Below are 20,475 nucleotides of genomic sequence, written 5' to 3' on the forward strand. Positions count from 1 at the left end.
GCCCAGCTACATACAACTGTTCCGTGGCGTTATCGGAAATATAGATGACATGTCAATAAGCTTGCGTAAAAGGAAAGGTGACCCGTGAAAATCCCGGGTAGAATGGGTCTTCAGCAACCCATGCTTGCAGTAAAAGGCGACTATGCTAGGCGACTAACGGGATCGGCTGGTCAGGCTTGCTGACTTGGTTGATGCATGTCATCGTATCCCAATTGCGTGGATCGATGCTCATGATGTCAATCGCTGGATTGTCTGGTCCAGACTCGATTATTTACAGACCGCCGTCATATAGCTGGAATATTGCGGCGTGCGGCCTTAAACTACAAACAAACAAAAAGAAAGGTTTTAGATTGACGTCGGAAGAATCAAGAGTGTCTACTTGTGTCAGTTCCAGTACATGTAGTATAGAGTTCCAGAGCTTTCGACTGGCAACAGAGAAAGAGCGTTCAGTCGACTTTGTTTTGGTGTCTGGTACGACGAGTCGGTATTCTCGTGCTGAAATTAATGCTCTGGATGGTTGATATACTTGATATACGAGCAGTCAGCATTTAAAGCTGAATCTTGAATCTTGAAGCTGAATCCTCGCGGGGTTTTTGAACTGATGACATCTACTTGAGGACGTAGTCAATGTATTCGTTTTATAGTTTCTTAATGGAGACAAGTATGTTCGTGGTGTAAAGAAAGTATACATGTACTTCCATATATTCGTTAACATCACTTCTCTACACGGATTGAGGGTGGCCCAGTCGTCTAAGGCGCCGCTATTCGCTGTGCAGAGTTGCTTCCCTTGGGCACGCCAGAAACCTATGATTGTGGGTTCGAATCCCGGTTCGCAACGATTATGTTTCTAGGTTTGTCAGCACCATATCCGTGCTCGTGGCTTTCACCGAAGTGGTAAACGTCTGAGACCTGCATCACTTCTGGCTTTCCTCCCACATTAAGCTGACACGCCGTGATATAACTGGAATACTGTTAAAGGCGGCTTTAAACCCAACTCACTCACTCACTCATTAAAACTGCGGTACATAACAAGGTGACCCTTTAATAATTTACTTATACCGTCCTGAAACAATATTAAACAATGAGCTCAACAGTGCACTGTCGGTAAAAATGGGTGCTGGAGTAGATGAGGAATACCACAAGCACAAATCAGGAGTGCATAAAGTTTCAAAATGTTTTATGGTAGACATGAGAAGGGCATTTCCAAATTTGACGCATCAGTGACAACAATTATGTCCGATGCAATTTCCTTTTGTGACTTTACCATATGCTCCCGTGTGTTTTTCAGGTGAACAATTGACTTACCTTTGCTTGTGTTTGTGACCGGTACCACTGGTAGGGCAGGATACGCTCACCTTTTCGCTAACGCCTGGTAGCATCGATCGCTAGTTGATAGTGATTAATAAACCTTCTTTTCTTTTTTTTCTCTTTTTTTATTCTTTTTTTTTTTATTAATAAACCTATGTTCATGATAAAGTCGGAATCGTAGGCGATCCTCCTTATATGGAAAGGGTTTTGTCGCTTTTATTTGCAACCCTCGTATCCGAGGCGCTGATAAATCACAAAGCTTTTAAGAATCTGGTTTTCAAATTCATGAACGCTAGCAAGAGAAAGCTTACGCCCGTTCCTATGGTTATGTTTGAAACATAAAATGGTTGATAGATTTTGTTTCAGATTTATTTTTTCGATTTATAAGTATAGAATAACACACCACCCCTCAGAGGATTTTATAAGATTTAAACCCTCACCCCCGGGAGAAAACATCGAGGGTGACACCCTCGTTCTCACCCCCGGATTCGGATTTTAAATCTCTTATCCTACACATAAAGACAGTCACATCAGATCTGACACATATTTTACCTTTGTACAATATTTGTCTCACCGTAAAGACCAAGCAATTAAAACGCCCTTCCTTAATAATTTTGAGACATATGGACCAATTTACTTTGTAATGTAGACTGAATCGGAGAAATATAATCCCTGTGCATTTGGAATACATGATGATGCATGATTTAGCCACTTTGAACTGTAACTGACTATCCTTCTGATCCACTGGAGTTTTTGCGATGCATGAACATATTAGACTATATTAACTTATACCTCCATACTTAGGCGGAGATGATATTTCCTTTCATCTTATCGGGTTTTCCAGTCCAAACAAATATAAATCATTTCTGAAATGCCTGTATTATTTCGACTGGTGGGCTTGGTAGGATGAGAAAGGATTATTTAACTTTGGCAAAGAAGTGATTTGAGTATTTCATTGTGTCCTATTGGTGTCACAGTTCTTGTGGACCATACATTCATGTCCTTCTTTATCTTTTCAAGTTTTTTAGGTTCAACTATTTCGTCCAAATTTACATAAAATCTATGCCTGATAATTTAAGTCATTTCTGTGACCAATCGAAATTTCATTCAGTGTCCTCTTCTTTTACCCATTCAATACCAGTTTCGTTTTCTCCAAATCCAAAACAACTTCCAAGGCTGCAGTTCATTTGCATCTGATATGAACCAGTTTATACCCACATCGACTGTTACTTGTCGTGTGTATGGGCTAAACCACTAAATCTTGCACTTATTGTTTTCAAAGGTCGCTGTCCATTTGTGTGTGTGTGTGTGTGTGTGTGTGTGTGTGTGCGTGCGTGCGCGCGCTTGTACTAGTCCGGACTGATGCCGATTTACAGTGCTACCCACCACGTCGCAGTTTTAACATGAATACCCGACTCAGAAACAGTAACTGAGTCCGAGCCGCCCAGTCCTTGTTTTAGCCCCTTAATGCCGAGCGCCAGACAGTGTAACAACAAGTACCATCTTTTGACGTCTTTTGGTATGACATGGCCAGGGATAGAATTCCGGACCTGACAGTCATTTATACACTATGTTCCTTTATTACAGTGGAGTATTGACGATGTACCTTGGCATATTCATCAAATACGTATCACTCCTGGAGTCCCCTGGCAGGTACTGCCTGCCTCAAGCTTTGTAAAACATCCACACTCCTTCTCATTGAGCCCTCTGAACACAAACAACTCATGGGTGTCATCAAAGTACCGTATTCGATATAATAAAAATTAAAAATTGGGGGCCCTTATTAGAATATTATTTTGGTGAAAAACAACAGAGTTGAAAGATCTTAATTTTCGTGGTTTATGTTGACAGCCTTAAATGTTTATATACGACAGATATACTTTTCCTGAATTTAATTTCCCATGATTAAGGATGCATATAACACACATATTATGTCTGAATAAATAAGTCTTTTGCACATTGATCAATTGGAAGGGTGCTAATTGGGATTGTTCACGAGCCAATATATTAGTGCTTATTAGAGCGGGGCGCTTATTACGTCGAATACGGTAACATCAAAGACTTGCACCAGTTGGCACTTTGCTCCTGCATCCATCTGACACACCATGATGCAACTGCAATACTGTTTAAAGCAGTGTTACAACAAACTGACTCTCTGTTCTTGACACTCTACAAACAACACCACAAACTGATATTTACATGTAATTTATTACAGGCGTTTTATGAGCGTTCCGCAGTTGTTAACAAGATTAAAGCATCATTATACAGTAGGTTTACTTCATCAACACATCCACTGTTATTATATTTACATGTATGTTGCAAAAATATACACATAGAATGGAACAGGTTCAATGTAGATTGTATGCCCCAGTCTTTGTAATGTTCAGTCAAATCAATAGGGATAAGATGTCACCCTTGGTATAACCCTTGTTCCTTGTTTCTGAATGACAAAGGACATGTAAACTAACCCTTATAACCCTCCTGAATAACATACCATGAAGATACGGGGTAGAATAGGTCTTCAGCAACCCACGTTTGCCATAAAAGGCAACTAAGCTTGTCATAGAAGGCAACTAAGGGGATCGGGTGATCGACTCGCTGACTTGGTTGAAGCATGTCATCGGTCCGAATTGCATGGATCGATGCTCATGATCTCAATCACTGGATTGTCTGGTCCAGACTTGATTATTTACAGACCGCCGTCATATAGCTGGAATATTGCTGAGTGCGGCGTAAAACAACAAACAAACCAACTCAAGAATATAGCCCTTATGTGTCACTCCTTGCACTGATTAATGTGTTTCTATATTGTCAAAATGAACTGCCAAAATTAAAAACAAAATGATCCCAATAGATAATTAACATCATTTGGTCAACAATATACTTTTGGATGTACCCCCACCCTGTGTCTTTGGCATGGAGGACCAATACTGTTTGGCAGTGAAACCTGATGAAATTGTAAACATTACATTCTTTCTTTTATAATAATATACCCTAGATATGCAAAAAAAACCATTCAAATTGGCAGCTATTTTTTCAGTAATGTAATTGTTATTTAGTTAAAACTTATCAAACATATTACCTCTTTATAACTGGACATTCTGGTAACACAAGGGACAAATATTTTGCTGTGATTTGTTTTGTTAGAGACAGATAATTCTGTCACACCCCTACCCAAACCCCAAATAATATGGTTGGTTCTTAACTCTTGGGGTGAAATGTTTATTTGCATTGTTTTAACATCTATCACACAGAGAGTCCCTAGAATGGAAATCAGAATCAGCAGGAGGTCAACAGGAACTCACAGTTTACCACTTTGGATTGATTCAAGTTGGCAGCCAAAAGGAACAACAATTTTAAATGAAAACAGTGATTGTTAGTTTGGTTATGAAAAACACAAAAACAGAAATAACTTTAAAACAATGTATTTTTGCATGTAAAGATAGGCTCTTATGGAGACTAGTGTTATTACACCCCCCATATACATACCTCATATATTTTCATAAATATGAGAAAAAGTACATGTGTCCGCTGAAATGACTGAAAACGATAAAGACTGAGGCATGAAAGCTGCTAAATCACCTTGAATGTACTTCCGTCTGTTAAACCAGAATACTGCATAGTGTTACAATGTAGATCTTAAAGTTACTATTTCACAATGAGCAGAAATCTACACATCAGCAAAAAGAAAAACAAAATGAAAAAACTTACACAAAAAATAAATAATACTGAACAAGAGAGTAGAAGAATCGAATGTTTTCAGGGAACAAGTGATAAAAAAATAGGAAGACGCACTTTATAAAAGGCAAGAAGATACATATTCATTTAAGAATTATCAAAATGTCATCTTCACTCAATATGAAAATCATATTTCTGTTTAATAAGTATCAGTCTTATTATTAAGTCTTACTGTCAAACTGTTAACATTAACACTAAGAATACTTAATATCTGCATTTTATGCAGTATTCTGGGAGGTATTAAATTATTTAATGCTATTTATTGAGAAGAAAAACCACATGTATCCTTGAAACAGAACAAAGGTCTTAAAATGATGTAGTGTAAAACCAAAACTAGTTTATCTGCTATCAGTAGTTAATATCACAAAAATGAATCTGTTTGTCTTTGATTTTGGCATATGGTTCCCTCACACAAACATGCTTGTTGAGACTTAAATTCCTAAGTATATAGATCATTAAATCTTTAACAGCTCCTGATGATAATCAGTGGCTGCAAGTCTTAAGCTTCATTTGTATCTGTGGAATTTGATGATCATCAGTGTTAATACGTATGAAGACTCATTAATGAAAACCTGCCTTAAGCATGATACATTTTCGCACACCTCCAACATGAACAAACCAACGAAGGCCAGGTCAATTATATTTCTTGTTTTGTGGATTTTTTGGGTAAATGTGCCTCAATTCTCAAGGAACAATAAAAAAATCACAGGTTATATTAAGTAAAGTTTCTAAAATAAACTCATAAAGTGCAATTCTTAACAATGGGTACATATTTAACATAAAGAAAAATTGAGTGCATACTTTTATTTTTAAAAATTATATTTGCCAAAAGCAGTCTTATCCTCAAAACAAGAAACATTTTGTCCTGTTAATCTTCAAAGGGACCTAGACATGGTTCTAATTATTATCAAAACAGCCAATTTCTATTGTGAAGCTCTTAAGAATACCGGTAATATGATCAAGTCACCAAATCTCAATATCATCACAAATGTGGCAATGCAATACAAACTTTCCAAGTAGTTTTACTTATCAGTATCAACTTGTTATAACATATGAATCTCAACATAATATTTTCAAGATACTTGTCACCTATTTCTTAATCTAATAAGTATTACATTCTTAACAATTTAATCAGGAATATATATCTATTTCTACTTAACCTTCTTACAAAAATTCAATTCACACATTACAAATAACAGTCCACTATCTGAATGGAAAAGGGCAGCACTATATTATTTTTTTACTTTACAAATGTCCTATTTTCAATTTCACTTCATGTCATAAATAATAGGTAAATTGTCAAAAAAGTTTGCAAAAATAAAAAAGGTTTAAAAGTTAACGGAGACCAGCTCATAAAATCAATGTTTCACTAAAATTCTATACAAGTCCAAACATTCATGCATGAAAAAAACAGTCCATCGTCGATATTGCAAAATACCAATTTTGTCAACCTAGAACCTAATATTGCATCAAAAGTTCAGTTTCATGTTGGGTGAATTAAATGAAAACAAATATAGATACATAAAATAATACAAAGTTTTCAGAAAAAAACATACTTATATGGACAATAAAATATCACTTTCAAAGGATTTTCAAGATTAAGGATATCTCATTATTTAAGACATTTATTAGCACTTATAAATTGTAATACAGTAAGCAAATTAAGGGATATTTCCAAGTAAATATCAACCTTCACATATTTAGTAAGTTTATGAATATTAATAAGGCATATGAATATTCAAACTTGTCTGATAGATATGTATGGTTGGTAGTGTTAATTGTAAGACAGATTTAAGGAGTTGCTTTCATTAATTAAATTTTCTTATACTTTAATGCTAAAAATGTAACAAATGATTCAGCCTTTGAATTGAATTAAAAATCATGGGATCACATTCTAGTATCATTTTGTAAATTCAAAATATTAACCTCAACAACTCGACCACCACAACAATATTCATGGTAAACCTTGCAAATGGTAGAGAAGCATTCACCACAGATGAAAATGTACACAAATGGCAGTTTCCAATCAAATTCAATAAGCACTCCACGTTTGTACAGTCTGTAAACAAAAACAGAACCCATCAACATTGCAGTCCCAGTTTTAACTACTTCAGTTCTCTTACTAAATGCACAAACAAAATTGCAACTTGCACACTGGTTCGGTAACAACATTCTCACATTCTGCAACCATGGTAACATCTAATGTTTGGACTCCGATGTTAAATCTGGTGTACTTCCACGAAGTCTTTCGGACTGTATCCATGACAACAAGGACCTGTTCTCTGGTACTGCCGTTTCCTTGACAACTGGCTGCAACTGTTCCCAAGCAGACACTTTAGGTTCAGTTTCCGCCTCTTTTCCGCTTGTGACGGAAATCAAAGCCTTGAAATGCTCCAAGTCGTTTGTGCCTCCAACAGTGTGACGTCGCTTTGACCGTTTTGTGCGCTTCTTGTCACCGACTGGGGACTCGGATCTGCAAGCAGGTTTAGAAAACACAGCTGACTTTACAGCGTCTCTGCCACTGAAATATTTCTCTTCCCGGCTCAACTTGGCCAGTGTGGAATTAACTTCAGTCTTTTCTGACTTAGAGATAGGTCTAAAATCAGATTTACTCACAGGTTTCGTTTCCAGTTTCTTTGGTTGGGTCAACGTCGGCGGCGATGTCACCATCACTGTAGCACCCGTTTCATTCACAGGTTTTCCTGTGAACTTAAATGGAAAGGCTTTTAGTTCCTGAGTAGACTTTCGATTCTGCAACGACTGTGGACTCCCGGTAACAGGAAGAACTGTTGCAGTGGACTGAGGCTGCGTGACTTGACTCCCTCGCTCAAAGCGAGATGCAATACCGATTTTAGTTTCAGATTTCGAGGACCGGTGGAGACTTGGGTCCCGGAAAGGTCTGTCCCGAGAAAAATCCCCTATTCCAGGCACCCCATGTTGAGGGAGGACCACTGGAGTGTTCTTGTGGGGGACGACCTCCACAGTCTTCTCCACATCATTGTCCTTGTCCTCTACAGCGTCCTCCACATTACTAGCACTACTCACGTCCTCTGCCCTGTGTCCTCCTCTCCTGCTACCACTCAGTTTATACTTAGGATTCAAAAGAATTTGTAACTTCTGATCAAAGGTCGTAGTCAGACTTGTAAGCAGATCTGACCCATCTTCTGAATCAGACGATGCCCACGAACCACGATTGTCCTGTTTATCATACAAATCAATCAATGAGTCGAGTGACCCGTGTCGAACAGACCCCCCTCGACTCAGATTCCCATGAGGTCTCTTTTTCTCACCTTCATGCCTAGAATCTCTCCGCCCGTCCCTCTGACGATAGCTCGGCCCACGCACGTGAGACTGCGGTGGGTGGATGTGGCCGTGACTGTCTAATATATTCTCCAAGGAACCAGCTCGGGAGAAGCGAGGAGCCAGGGAGTCGAGGCTTCCCTGGGTTACCCGACCACCACTTCTTTCCCTGGACCTTCCCCGAGTGTTCCCGATACTGACAAAATACTTCCCCCCATGACCCCTGTCCTGCTGTGATTCCGGTCTCCGTAACTGGACCTTCCCATCTGAGGGACCTCCAGACTGGGAGGAGTCTGTGGAAGGATAATGTCTGTGACCTGCCCCAACAGATCCACGGCTGTCACTCCCGGAATACTCGGACACGGGCACATCCTGGAGTCGGTGTGAGTAGTCTGGTCTCCAGTTCAACAAATCTTCTACACTATGCGTCTCTTCCATCTCCATCTCTTTCTTCGTCTTCTGATACTCCTGCTCAATCCGCTGTTGCTCACGACGACATTTTTCCATGTCCCTCTGACGCTGTTCTTCTCGTTCACGAAGAGCGCGTGCCTCATACTCGATCCGTTTCAACCGATCAAGGGTATCTCGGCTCAAACTCCATGTACTGCTCATACCGTGCGACATCTCTAATTCATCGTTCCTATCAAGCAAAGACTCATCAGAGTAATGCCGGGAAAATGTACTCACATTGAAAGACTTTGATTGTGGTTTAAACTCAGACTTGCTATCCGTGCAGTCAAAGTCCAGCGAATCTGTCTCGTCAACAGTTGATTGTGGAAGTGACTTCATAGTCGAGGAGGATAGTTTACGATCAAGGAATTCCTCAGAAATACTGCGAGACGATGGAACGGAGCTGATCGTGGATTGTGACTTGCTCATCTTGGTGGCACTGCTTCCCTTCCGACTAATTTCAAGGTCGATATCACGCTCATTGAAGGACTCGTCAAAGTCGAGTGAGTCCATGCTCTTCTGGTTTTGTTTGCTGTGGAGTTTCTTGTGGGCAGCACTGATGATAGAGGAGACGATCTCGCGGGTGTTGATCACCGAATCAAGGTCCTCTGCAAACAATAACATAGCATCAATAACCTCATGGTCGATACCTCAATATTGAGCTTACCAGTTTCCTGATATTGAAATGAAAATATACATCCATTACAACATAGATATTTCTGTCATAAGATTAATCAATAGCTTATTATATTTTTAGATAGGTCACAGTCATATTTCAAGTTATCTTATAAACAGATCACAATCATATTTCAAGTATTCTTATAAACATATTTCCCCAAGCTTTATCTTAATCACAACACATAATTATGTCTTCACATGACACAAGGACATTCACAAGACGTCATCCTTCACAAGGACACAAGACGTCATACTTCACAAGGACACAACACGTCATCCTTCACAAGGTCACAACACGTCATACTTCACAAGGACACAAGACGTCATCCTTCACAAGGACACAACATGTCATCCTTCACAAGGGCACAACACGTCATCCTTCACAAGGACACAACACGTCATCCTTCACAAGGTCACAACACGTCATCCTTCACAAGGTCACAACACGTCATACTTCACAAGGTCACAACACGTCATCCTTCACAAGGACACAACATGTCATCCTTCACAAGGGCACAACACATCATCCTTCACAAGGACACAACACGTCATCCTTCACAAGGACACAACACGTCATCCTTCACAAGAACACAACATGTCATCCTTCACAAGATCACAACACGTCATCCTTCACAAGGACACAACACGTCATCCTTCACGAGGACACAACACGTCATATATATCCATTACAACATAGATATTTCTGTCATAAGATTAATCAATAGCTTGTTATATAATACCACAACACGTCAGCCTTCACAAGGACACAACATGTCATCCTTCATAAGGACACAACACGTCATCCTTCACAAGGACACAACACGTCATCCTTCACAAGGTCACAACACGTCATCCTTCACAAGGACACAACACGTCATCCTTCACAAGGACACAACGCATCATCCTTCACAAGGACAACAAGTCATCCTTCACAAGGACACAACACGTCATCCTTCACAAGGACACAACACGTCATCCTTCACAAGGACACAACACGTCATCCTTTACAAGGACACAACACGTCATCCTTCACAAGGACACAACATGTCATCCTTCACAAGATCACAACACGTCATCCTTCACAAGGACACAACACGTCATATATATCCATTACAACATAGATATTTCTGTCATAAGATTAATCAATAGCTTGTTATATAATACCACAACACGTCAGCCTTCACAAGGACACAACACGTCATCCTTCATAAGGACACAACACGTCATCCTTCACAAGGACACAACACGTCATCCTTCACAAGGTCACAACACGTCATCCTTCACAAGGTCACAACACGTCATCCTTCACAAGGACACAACACGTCATCCTTCACAAGGACACAACGCATCATCCTTCACAAGGACAACAAGTCATCCTTCACAAGGACACAACACGTCATCCTTCACAAGGACACAACACGTCATCCTTCACAAGGACACAACACGTCATCCTTCACAAGGACACAACACGTCATCCTTCACAAGGACACAACACGTCATCCTTTACAAGGACACAACACGTCATCCTTCACAAGGACACAACACGTCATCCTTTACAAGGACAGAACACGTCATCCTTCACAAGGACACAACACGTCATCCTTCACAAGGACACAACACGTCATCCTTCACAAGGACACAACACGTCATCCTTTACAAGGACAGAACACGTCATCCTTCACAAGGACACAACACGTCATCCTTCACAAGGACACAACACGTCATCCTTCACAAGGACACAACACTTCATCCTTCACAAGGACACAACACGTCATCCTTCACAAGGACACAAGACTTCATCCACATAAACTCACCGTCATCATCTCGCATGACTCGGACGTCGGAGGTGACCGGGGTTTCGCAGACCTCCTCGGAGGGGACAGTGTGGTCGTCCTCCCAAGAACTGAAGAACCAGTCAAACTGCCAGAAGAAAGGGGTATCAGAATATAACGCTGACATCTTGTCACAGACCAACACTCAAATCATGCTAAGAGAGCCTTACCAATTGCTTTGTAGGAAATGAATTTTTGAAAACTTTTTAACTTGTGAGAATATTCCCAAATCCATTCCCAATCTCTCTGAGCTTACTTTATCAGTAGCATATAAGAATAGCGTTGTAACATATCCAAAATATGAGGGGGAATGGATGGCACAGTTGTCATTGGCAACACTACTCAGTATGCAGAGTTGCATCCCTTGGGAATGCCAAAAACCTATGATCGTGGGTTCGAATCCTGGTTTGAATCCTGGTTCGCCCTGACTCCGTTTCTAGGTTTGTCAGCACCATCAAAACCCATGCTCATAGGTTTCACCAAAGTGGTCAACGTCTAACCTGCATCACTTCATGCTTTCCTCCCACATTAAGCTGACATGCTGTGATATAACTGGAATACTGTTCAAATCAGTGTAAAAACCCAACTCAGGGACTGAAAAAGTGAATACGTTTCCCCCCAAAATGGAAAATAATGATTTGTCCTCACATGAAATACTTGACCAAATTGTTTTTTTATCGGCACCTCCCTTCATAAAATGGGATACAATCACAATGTTTGGAAAATGTCTGTCCCCCAGAATATTGATCGGTGGGTCCCTCATGATGTTCGATATTGTTTGGTGAATAACACCACACAGCGTTGTCTAACTACTTTACAACATTCAGAAGTAAGTATCACAATCTTAAAAGGAAATTCCTCCCTTTGCCTTCAGGGGAGGTAACTCTTGGTACTCACATGAATGATGATGCTCTCAACGATGTGACACTGATCCGACATATCTGTAACCATGGAGATTGTGTCATCCTCGGATTTACGAATCAAGGTGGGACCAAACATTGTGGCAAGGTTTTTGGCATTCATCTGAAATAATAGTAATAATAACAATCATGAGCATCATCTACGTAATTGGGATATGATGACATGCATGAACCAAGTCAGTTGGTCTGACTACACGATCCTGTTAGTCCCTTCTTACAAGCACGGGTGGCATGGGGCAATCATCATCATCATCATCATCATCATCACCACCATCATCATCATCATCATCATCATCATCATCGTCATCATCATCGTCGTCATCATCATCACCACCATCATCATCGTCATCATCATCACCACCATCATCATCATCATCATCATAATCATCATCATCATCATCATCATCATCACCGTTGTTACCATCATCATCATCATAATCATCATCATCATGAGTGAGAAGGGTGTAATGCTGCTTTTAGCAATATTCCATGAAAAATTGTTTGTGATCAAAGCAAGAGGAATATATTCAATATACACTGTTGATTCTGTGGAACCCCCAGAGTGAGACATGTGACAACTACCAATCCCCACCTTGTTAATGTGTCCGTAGGCTGCCACCCGGTTCAGGTGCTCCGCCATCCTCTTAAATGTCTCGAAATGATGCTCTGGAAGAGTATGTAGCCGCCTCTTCAGCTTCAGCATCCGCTTCTCCGGGTCCGAAATACGATTAGCTTCGATGAAACTCCCATAACATTCTGTAAACAGCACAGAGACATTTAACACATAGGTACATCAAGAACTAGCACACAAGGGTTCAACAAATATGTCGGTTCACTCCGGTTGACTCTAAGAACCATTTTGTGTTCAACAGTCTTGGTTCATTACGTTTGTTCCAATAGTAAAATCAGTCAATCAAACTGAGTTATGCTAGCTTAAGTAGTGACCTGCAGTTATTGCAAAATTATGAATAATTCCACTTTGTCAAATTTCAAATAGAATCAAACTGTGAATCGTGGTCCTTGTCATAACTCCATTGTTAAAAGTTCATGAGTTAGGGAATCCCATTAGGGGAAGACACCATTGGTCATATCCAACTAGTCCACAGCTAAGTGGTTATGTAGAATATTGTTTGTTTGTTTGTTTGTTTGTAGTTCAACGCCACACTCAGCAATATTCCAGCTATATGACGGCAGTCTGTAAATTATCAAGTCTGGACTAGACAATCCAGTGACTGACATCATGAGCATCGATCAATGCAATTGGGATGCGATGACATGCATCAACCAAATCCAAGGCTGACCACCCACTCCTGATAGTTGCCTCTTAACAATAACTAGAATTAGGGATAAAACATCTGTCTTAATTTTTACTTGTCTTGGACTAACGGACTACTGTAGTAGCCGATCTCTATCCCTGCCCTAGATTCAAAAGACTGCAAAATTATCCTTGCGTACTTAACATTTTTTGGCTGCCTGTTGGCTTAAAGTGCTTAGGTTCCTGCACAAACAAAACACTGGAAGTAGCTTAACATGTTACATGGCAACTTACTGTTTGTGACGAGGGGTTCAGGTAACTTCCTGAAGAAGGCTTTCAGGAGTGAGCTGATCACGTTCACATCCAACCACTTCTCATTGTCGATGTTAACATTCTCAATTCCCTGCAATCCAAAATACAGTCATAAACGTAAGATTCTGTCCTCTGTTATAAATAGGAGCAGGATTATTGCACTTATATTGCAATGTGCATGCTGTGTGTGGCTACTTGTACTAGTCCGGACCTGTCGGTGTTTTATGCCGACCCACTGAGCTACGAACTCAGATAAAGCATATTGAATCCGAGCTGACCAATCCTTGCTTTAGCCCCTTAATGCTGTGTGCCAGGCAGAGTCCCAACAATTACCATCTTTTAACGTCTGTTGGTATGACGCGGGGAGTGAATCACCGACCTTCGCTCTCCGGGCAGATGCTCACTCCACCGTATCTCTAGGGATGAGCCTGGAGCCTTGATCATTTACCACCAACAAGACACTATCTACTACACCACGAACATGGTAGCAACTTTAAAAAGAATTAACTGTCACATGCTCAAATTGCAAATAAAAGATCTGCTCTTAACCTGTATTGTTAAAAGTATTGCTGCTGATAGTGAGTGAGGGAGTATTGTTTTACTCTGCTGGGAGATGGGAGACAAGTACGGATGCTAGAGATGAGAAGGGGATGAGTGTAGAATGTCGTGATTGTAAGAATAATTTATTACCCATAGAGTTAGAAATAACCATATTCATATAAATCGTATGTGCTCAAGTGCAAATATCACTTCTCGTGCACCAGTGCATTGTTTCCATCATCCTGACGGCATTGTTGACGTCATTCAGATCTTATTGTAAAGTAAGGTCAAAATGACATTACACTAGAAATGTCGTCAAAGCTGAAAATTGTTGACACCATTCGACAAATTGTGTTTTAATGGTGGTGATCACTGCATTTTCTGAAGGGGAGCTGAAAAGGATTAAGAAATAATGGCTACAAAAGAAATTATAAAACTCACAAGTGTGCCCTGATTTTACGAAATTTGGTAAGAATTCATGTATTGCCCTCGCGCGATCGGGAAATAAACGAATTCTGACACTCGTTTCGTAAAATCGTAATGACACATTCTCGTACAATAATCTCAATATTTGCTCTGGGATCTGTAAGAGAGACAGCATTCATGGTCTGAATCTGACAAGAAGGGCTGGTGTTTTCCACGCTACCTTGTTGAGCTCTTCCTGCATGTTCTGCACTGCCACTGAGTTGCCAGGTACGCGGTACACCCCAATGACCTCCAGACCTCGCGCCTCCACAATACGGGTACATAGCTCCACGATCAGGGGAACATACTGGAACAGGACGCATATCAGACAGTGAGTGAATGCTAGCAGTGAAATACAAGTCAGCTCTATAAAGCACTAACATTAATTGAATATTACAAGTTGGGAAATTCTTATTACCACTTGGGATTGTTCACTGACATTTCTTGCAATATCAGCCTCCGAACAGGTCTAACAAATCACTGAAGTCACAGAGAAAAAACTTTACAAACACATGTGAGGTTTTCACGCCTTATACATGCGAAAGAGCACTAGGCACTGGAATACTATTGTCCATACAACTGATTATGGAGAGTTGACCGTTTTGAGGACTTCTATTAAAAATCTGAAGATTTTTGTAGTGTGAAGACAGGTTTATGGCGATGGCGTAATAGAGGTCAGATATTCGCTGGAATTACATCTATACATAGGAATGAAAATGTTAACATGATTCTGTGCATAGAGGTCAACAGCATGGATAATAAGTAGAGGTTTTTTTTGCTACAACCATGGGCAGTTCTTCAATCTTAAGAGTCTCTTCATGTCATTACGCCTCTAAAAATACTAACCTCGTTGTGTGGTGACGGCATACACAGGTCAAGGGACACTCCGAAGGCTGCCGTCTTCATACATTCTTCATCCATTTCAGACAGGGCGGTGGAGCTATTGTTCTCATGGTGTTTCTTGAAGCTTGGCATAATGCGTTCCTTCCAACCCCGCGACTTGGAGTCTGAAATTCATATTGGATAATTTAGATATTGGCGCTCTCTGGGGGAGCACACACACAGAACCTCAGACACTGTATAATGCTACAAAGAAATTATGTGCCAAGTTTATTTCGGTATCATAAATATTATTCATAATAAAATAGACAGATAAACCGATCTGATAAACTTTGTGTCATGATCTGATAATTTAGACATTGGCACTCTCTGGGGGTGCATACACACAGAACCTCCCCTCGACAATCTCAGACACTGTATAATGCTACAAAGAAATTATGTGCCAAGTTTATTTCGGTATCATAAATATTATTCAAAATAAAATAGACATATAAACCGATCTAATAAACTTAGTGTCATGATCTGATAATGAGGTCGCCTGGCAGGAACTACTTTCAAGCTCCATACATCAATACAATGTCTGTTTGATCAATAAATTATTGTCTGACGTTATGAGTAAGTTTACATAGGGGTTTCCTCATATGTTGTGTTCCTGTAGACAAACATGACTGTAAAGCACTTGGCACTATATGATTGATAGGGCGGTTTACTCAAACACTGTATTCATACGCAGTACTTCATTGAGTAAAAAAAGCCAACATCTTAACCATGGATTATTTTAAGAAAGAAATCATAAAAAGAAATTATTACCCTCGTGTGTTTCTGCATCATAAATGTCAGTGGTTAGAAATATAAAATGTGTAGATTCGATAATACAATTCTTATTTCTAACATGTGATATCTAAAATCTGGAAAGACACTCAGCCAATTACAGTCAAGTCCTGTTAATCCGACATGGTTGGTTGCATATGATTATGTCAGATTAACGAGTATGCCGGATAAACGAAATTAAGTAGGTAGTACCAACGTTCGTCGGTCATAGTTCGCGAAAGGTTCTTCTGACGTGACCTGTAATGTGATGTCCTCGGCGATGGCGAGAACTTGTATCTGATTTTAATGAGATTGAGGTAATCTAAGCATGTGATTAATCCTGTTTTCTTTATTTAAAGCATTAATTGTTTATCTCTGCAGCTTTGTAATATGTAGCTACCAGCCGACTCATCTCGCATCAAAACACGGGCTGTGTACCCGCGGGCAGATGTCCACGGAGTACACTGATCACTGTCAGATTAACGAGACTTATTAATTAGTGATTTCGGTAATTCGTTACAAATTAGGAGTGTCGGAGTGCGAGATTGTCGGATTGACGGGTCTAAATAGCACTGATTAAATCAGTTCCCATCATTAGTGTCGGATAAAGTCAACTGTCGGATTAACGAGACTTGACTGTATCTCTATATTACGAATTACTCAGCACGCACCTTTCTCACTTCCTGTCTTCTTACGTTTGACACTGGGAGAAGCAGCCTTCTTGAGGGAGAGGGCACTGTGTTTCTTGCTAGGCTTGTGGGTTGCAGTGGGTGACGTCTTGACCGTCAGTTCTGCCTGGGAGGACTTGCGACGGATCAGGTCGGCGTTACCAATTCCTTCATCCTGGAGACAAAGTCAACATAATCCATAAAATCCCTGAATACTAACAAGTCAGTCTGGTTGCTAGGACACAGCAGCAGATCTGCTTTTCATGATCCTTTTCACTGTGCGACTCAACAAGGAACCTCTGTCAGGCAAAACAGTTCTCCTAGCAAGCTTGTCTCATGCCAGTCAAACACCACATTGTCAACTGCTACCATATTGAAATATTTTTAAAACCCAAGAAGAAAGTCAGGCAGGTGACCCATAAGTGTTGCCTGTTCATCTTCAAAGTCACCTGCCTGCATTCAGGCATCGTAAATATTGAAAAATCACGAAAACAAATTACTTCTTGATTCACTTGAAATACTACAAACTTTAGAATCTACAAGGAGTTATGATAAAATTGAATAGTAAGTAGTCTGTAATTATCTGCCAGACAGTCGGACAGGACGAAGACAATTTCATGCAGCCCGACAGAACAGTTACAGCCATGGGCAGGTAGTTATTTCGGACATTGGCTGCAACCTAGAATCTCATGCTATATTTGGTTGGTTGGTTGGTTGGTTTGATGTTTAACGCCGCACTCAGCAATATTCCAGCTATATGACGGCGGTCTGTAAATAATCGAGTCTGGACCAGACAATCCAGAGATTAATATCATGAGCATCGATCCACGCAATTGGGATTGATGACATGCATCAACCAAGTCAGCGAGCATTACCACCCGATCCCGTTAGTCGCCTTTTACGACAAGCATAGTCACCTTTTACGGGAAGCATGGGTTGCTGAAGACCTATTCTACCCCGGAATCTTCACGGGTTCATGCTATAGAACAAGCATGCAGTTACTGATGACGCTAAAAAGCCATGGGACAACAGATCCGTCTTCACTCATTACTGTGAGCGAATGAATGGAACTGAACGCTGCCTTGAATACTGTTTAAGTTATATCATTGCAAGTCAGCTTAAAAGTGGGATGGTTACCACTTTTTGTTTATTTGTGTGTGTGTTTGTTGTTTAATGCCGCACTCAGCAATATTCCAGCTATATGACGGCGGTCTGTAAATAATTGAGTTCTGCCCAGATCTTAACGGGTCTTACCACTTTTGGAAACAAATGAGTGAGTGAGTTGGGTTTAACACCGCTTTAACAGTATTCCTGTTATATCACTGCATGTCAGCCTAATGTGGGAGGAAAGCCCTAAGTGATGCAGGTATCAGACGTTTACCACTTCGGTGAAACCCACGAGCATGGGTATGGTGCTGACAAACCTAGAAACTTAATCAGGGCGAACCAGGATTTGAACCCACAATCATAGGTTTCTGGCCCAAGGGACACAACTCTGCACAGCGAATCATGGCGCTTAAGACGACTGGGCCACCCGTGCCCCCTTGAAACATATGAACACAGGTATGGTGCTGTCAAACCTAGAAACGTAATCAGGGCGATTCTGCAATTCAAACCCGTGATAATAGGTTCCCGGCATGCCAAAGGGATGCAACTCTGTATAGCGACTTGCAGCCCCCTAGACGTCTCCATTCTGGGTTTTTTTCAAGAAAACTCTCATCCCCATGCAGGGAACATACCTTTTCAAACTAATACTAAAACACGCTGCCTTTCTTCTCTAAGTGTTCCAGAGCCACTGTCTAAGAGGCAACAGTTTACATATTTCAGACTCAATGTTAACATACTTCCTGCACAATGAATCCCAACACTTTGTATGCTAATGGCCATGAAAGGCAAAAGACTTGTATTGATAGCTTTCAGAGAGAGTTCAAATTTTACATTGCATCGGCAATATTGCAACCATATCGTGATGAGAACAAGTTAATTATTATCAAACACATAATGATATCAAAAACTTTAACTTAAGTATCAGTTAAGGTAAATAAAAAACCAGATGAACATTAAAACAAATAAATTTTCAGTAGATTAGTATTAAATTAAACCCAAAATATAGACCACAAGCTTGATAGCTTTCAAACAATAAGCAATTTTTTAGTGCAACACTTGGTATCCTAATGGTATGGAAGGCAAAATGCAATATTAAAACCGTAAGCCAAATTTAAGAGCAACATGAAATTATTGATGCATAATTAGCTGGATTCAATATTGTGAGATGAAATTGGGTTTAACATCACGTCCAAGATTATTGCACTTATATAGCGATGTGCATGCAAGTGTGTGTGTGGCTGCTTGTACTAGTTCGAACTGATGCCGATTTATAGTACTAGCTCACTAGTTTAACATGAATACCCCACTCAGACACAGTATACTGACTCCGAGCCGACCAGTCCTTGTTTTAGCCCCTTAATGCTGAGCAACAGACAGGGTAACAACAAGTACCATCTTTTGACGTCTATTGGTATGACGCGACTGGGGTTTGAACCCTGGACCTTCCGCAATCCGGGCAGACGCTCTACCACTAGACCATGGAGGCGGTCGATTCAATATGGTAAAACCTCAATGCACAAAACAACGCAAATAAACCAAATGATTTCATTACGAGTAAAATAGCCAAAAGTCTCAAGCAGGCATGATTTGCAAAGCGGCATTATGCTTTATCAAGCATACAAGCAAGTTGAAGCAACACATCTACAACTTGATCAGTTTCTTACACGTCTCTTTCTTACATCACAATCTGGGTTGTTGTTGGTTTTGATTGCTTGTATCCAGAGCAACATGGTACCCTTATCATCGGCCTGGAATAGGTACTCGGATCCGTTGTACGTGACGAGCTGAAACACATGCTTCTTCCGCTTGGCGTACTCGTGTTTGATGTCGACAAGGCTGGACTTGATGGAAATCGGCTTCTCGTCATCAAAACTGAAGGTACTCTGTGGGTGAAACAAGTGTTGATAATACCGACAAGTCAACCCCTTAAGTGAGGCATTTAATACTGGGATAACTGGCATCGAAAAGAAAAAATTTAAATATCTACACCGTATTCGATGTAATTATATTCTGGAAAAACATATCTGTCGTACATAAACGTTTCAGGCTGTCAGCATAAACCACAAAATTTATCTTTCAACAAATAATATTCTAATAAGAGCCCCCTATTTCTTATTTTGAGAGCGTCCTGGGCGCTTATTACATCGAATACAGTATTATAAGTTGTTGCAGGATCACTCGGGGTACATGGGAGTTTATGCATCCCACGTTAAGTTTTAGAGCAAGAGTCAGAGGCGAGTGGTATAAGACCT

General features: G+C 40.3%; 1 protein-coding gene across 11 annotated transcripts in view; it reads right to left on the reverse strand.

Moving 5' to 3' along the window:
* Nucleotides 1-3,497: 3,497 nt before the first annotated feature.
* The window catches only part of LOC124121198, a 129,217-nt gene continuing 112,239 nt past the window's right edge, over nt 3,498-20,475 (reverse strand). For 8 of the 11 annotated variants that reach the window (XM_046484189.2, XM_046484192.2, XM_046484187.2 and 5 more), the window contains 9 exons: nt 19,888-20,106; nt 17,120-17,291; nt 15,645-15,805; nt 14,980-15,105; nt 13,776-13,884; nt 12,819-12,982; nt 12,204-12,329; nt 11,289-11,394; nt 3,498-9,404 (listed from right to left, as the gene is read on the reverse strand). In XM_046484189.2, the coding sequence (XP_046340145.1) occupies nt 7,246-9,404; nt 11,289-11,394; nt 12,204-12,329; nt 12,819-12,982; nt 13,776-13,884; nt 14,980-15,105; nt 15,645-15,805; nt 17,120-17,291; nt 19,888-20,106 (3,342 nt within the window). In that variant the 3' untranslated portion in view covers nt 3,498-7,245. The remainder of the gene's footprint in view (nt 9,405-11,288; nt 11,395-12,203; nt 12,330-12,818; nt 12,983-13,775; nt 13,885-14,979; nt 15,106-15,644; nt 15,806-17,119; nt 17,292-19,887; nt 20,107-20,475) is intronic. The other 3 variants (XM_046484197.2, XM_046484188.2, XM_046484190.2) reach the window with 3 other exon arrangements.

Source organism: Haliotis rufescens, unplaced genomic scaffold (assembly GCF_023055435.1).
Source record: "Haliotis rufescens isolate VD_foot unplaced genomic scaffold, xgHalRufe1.0.p SCAF_10, whole genome shotgun sequence".
In the NCBI taxonomy this organism is placed as follows: Eukaryota; Metazoa; Mollusca; class Gastropoda; order Lepetellida; family Haliotidae; genus Haliotis; species Haliotis rufescens.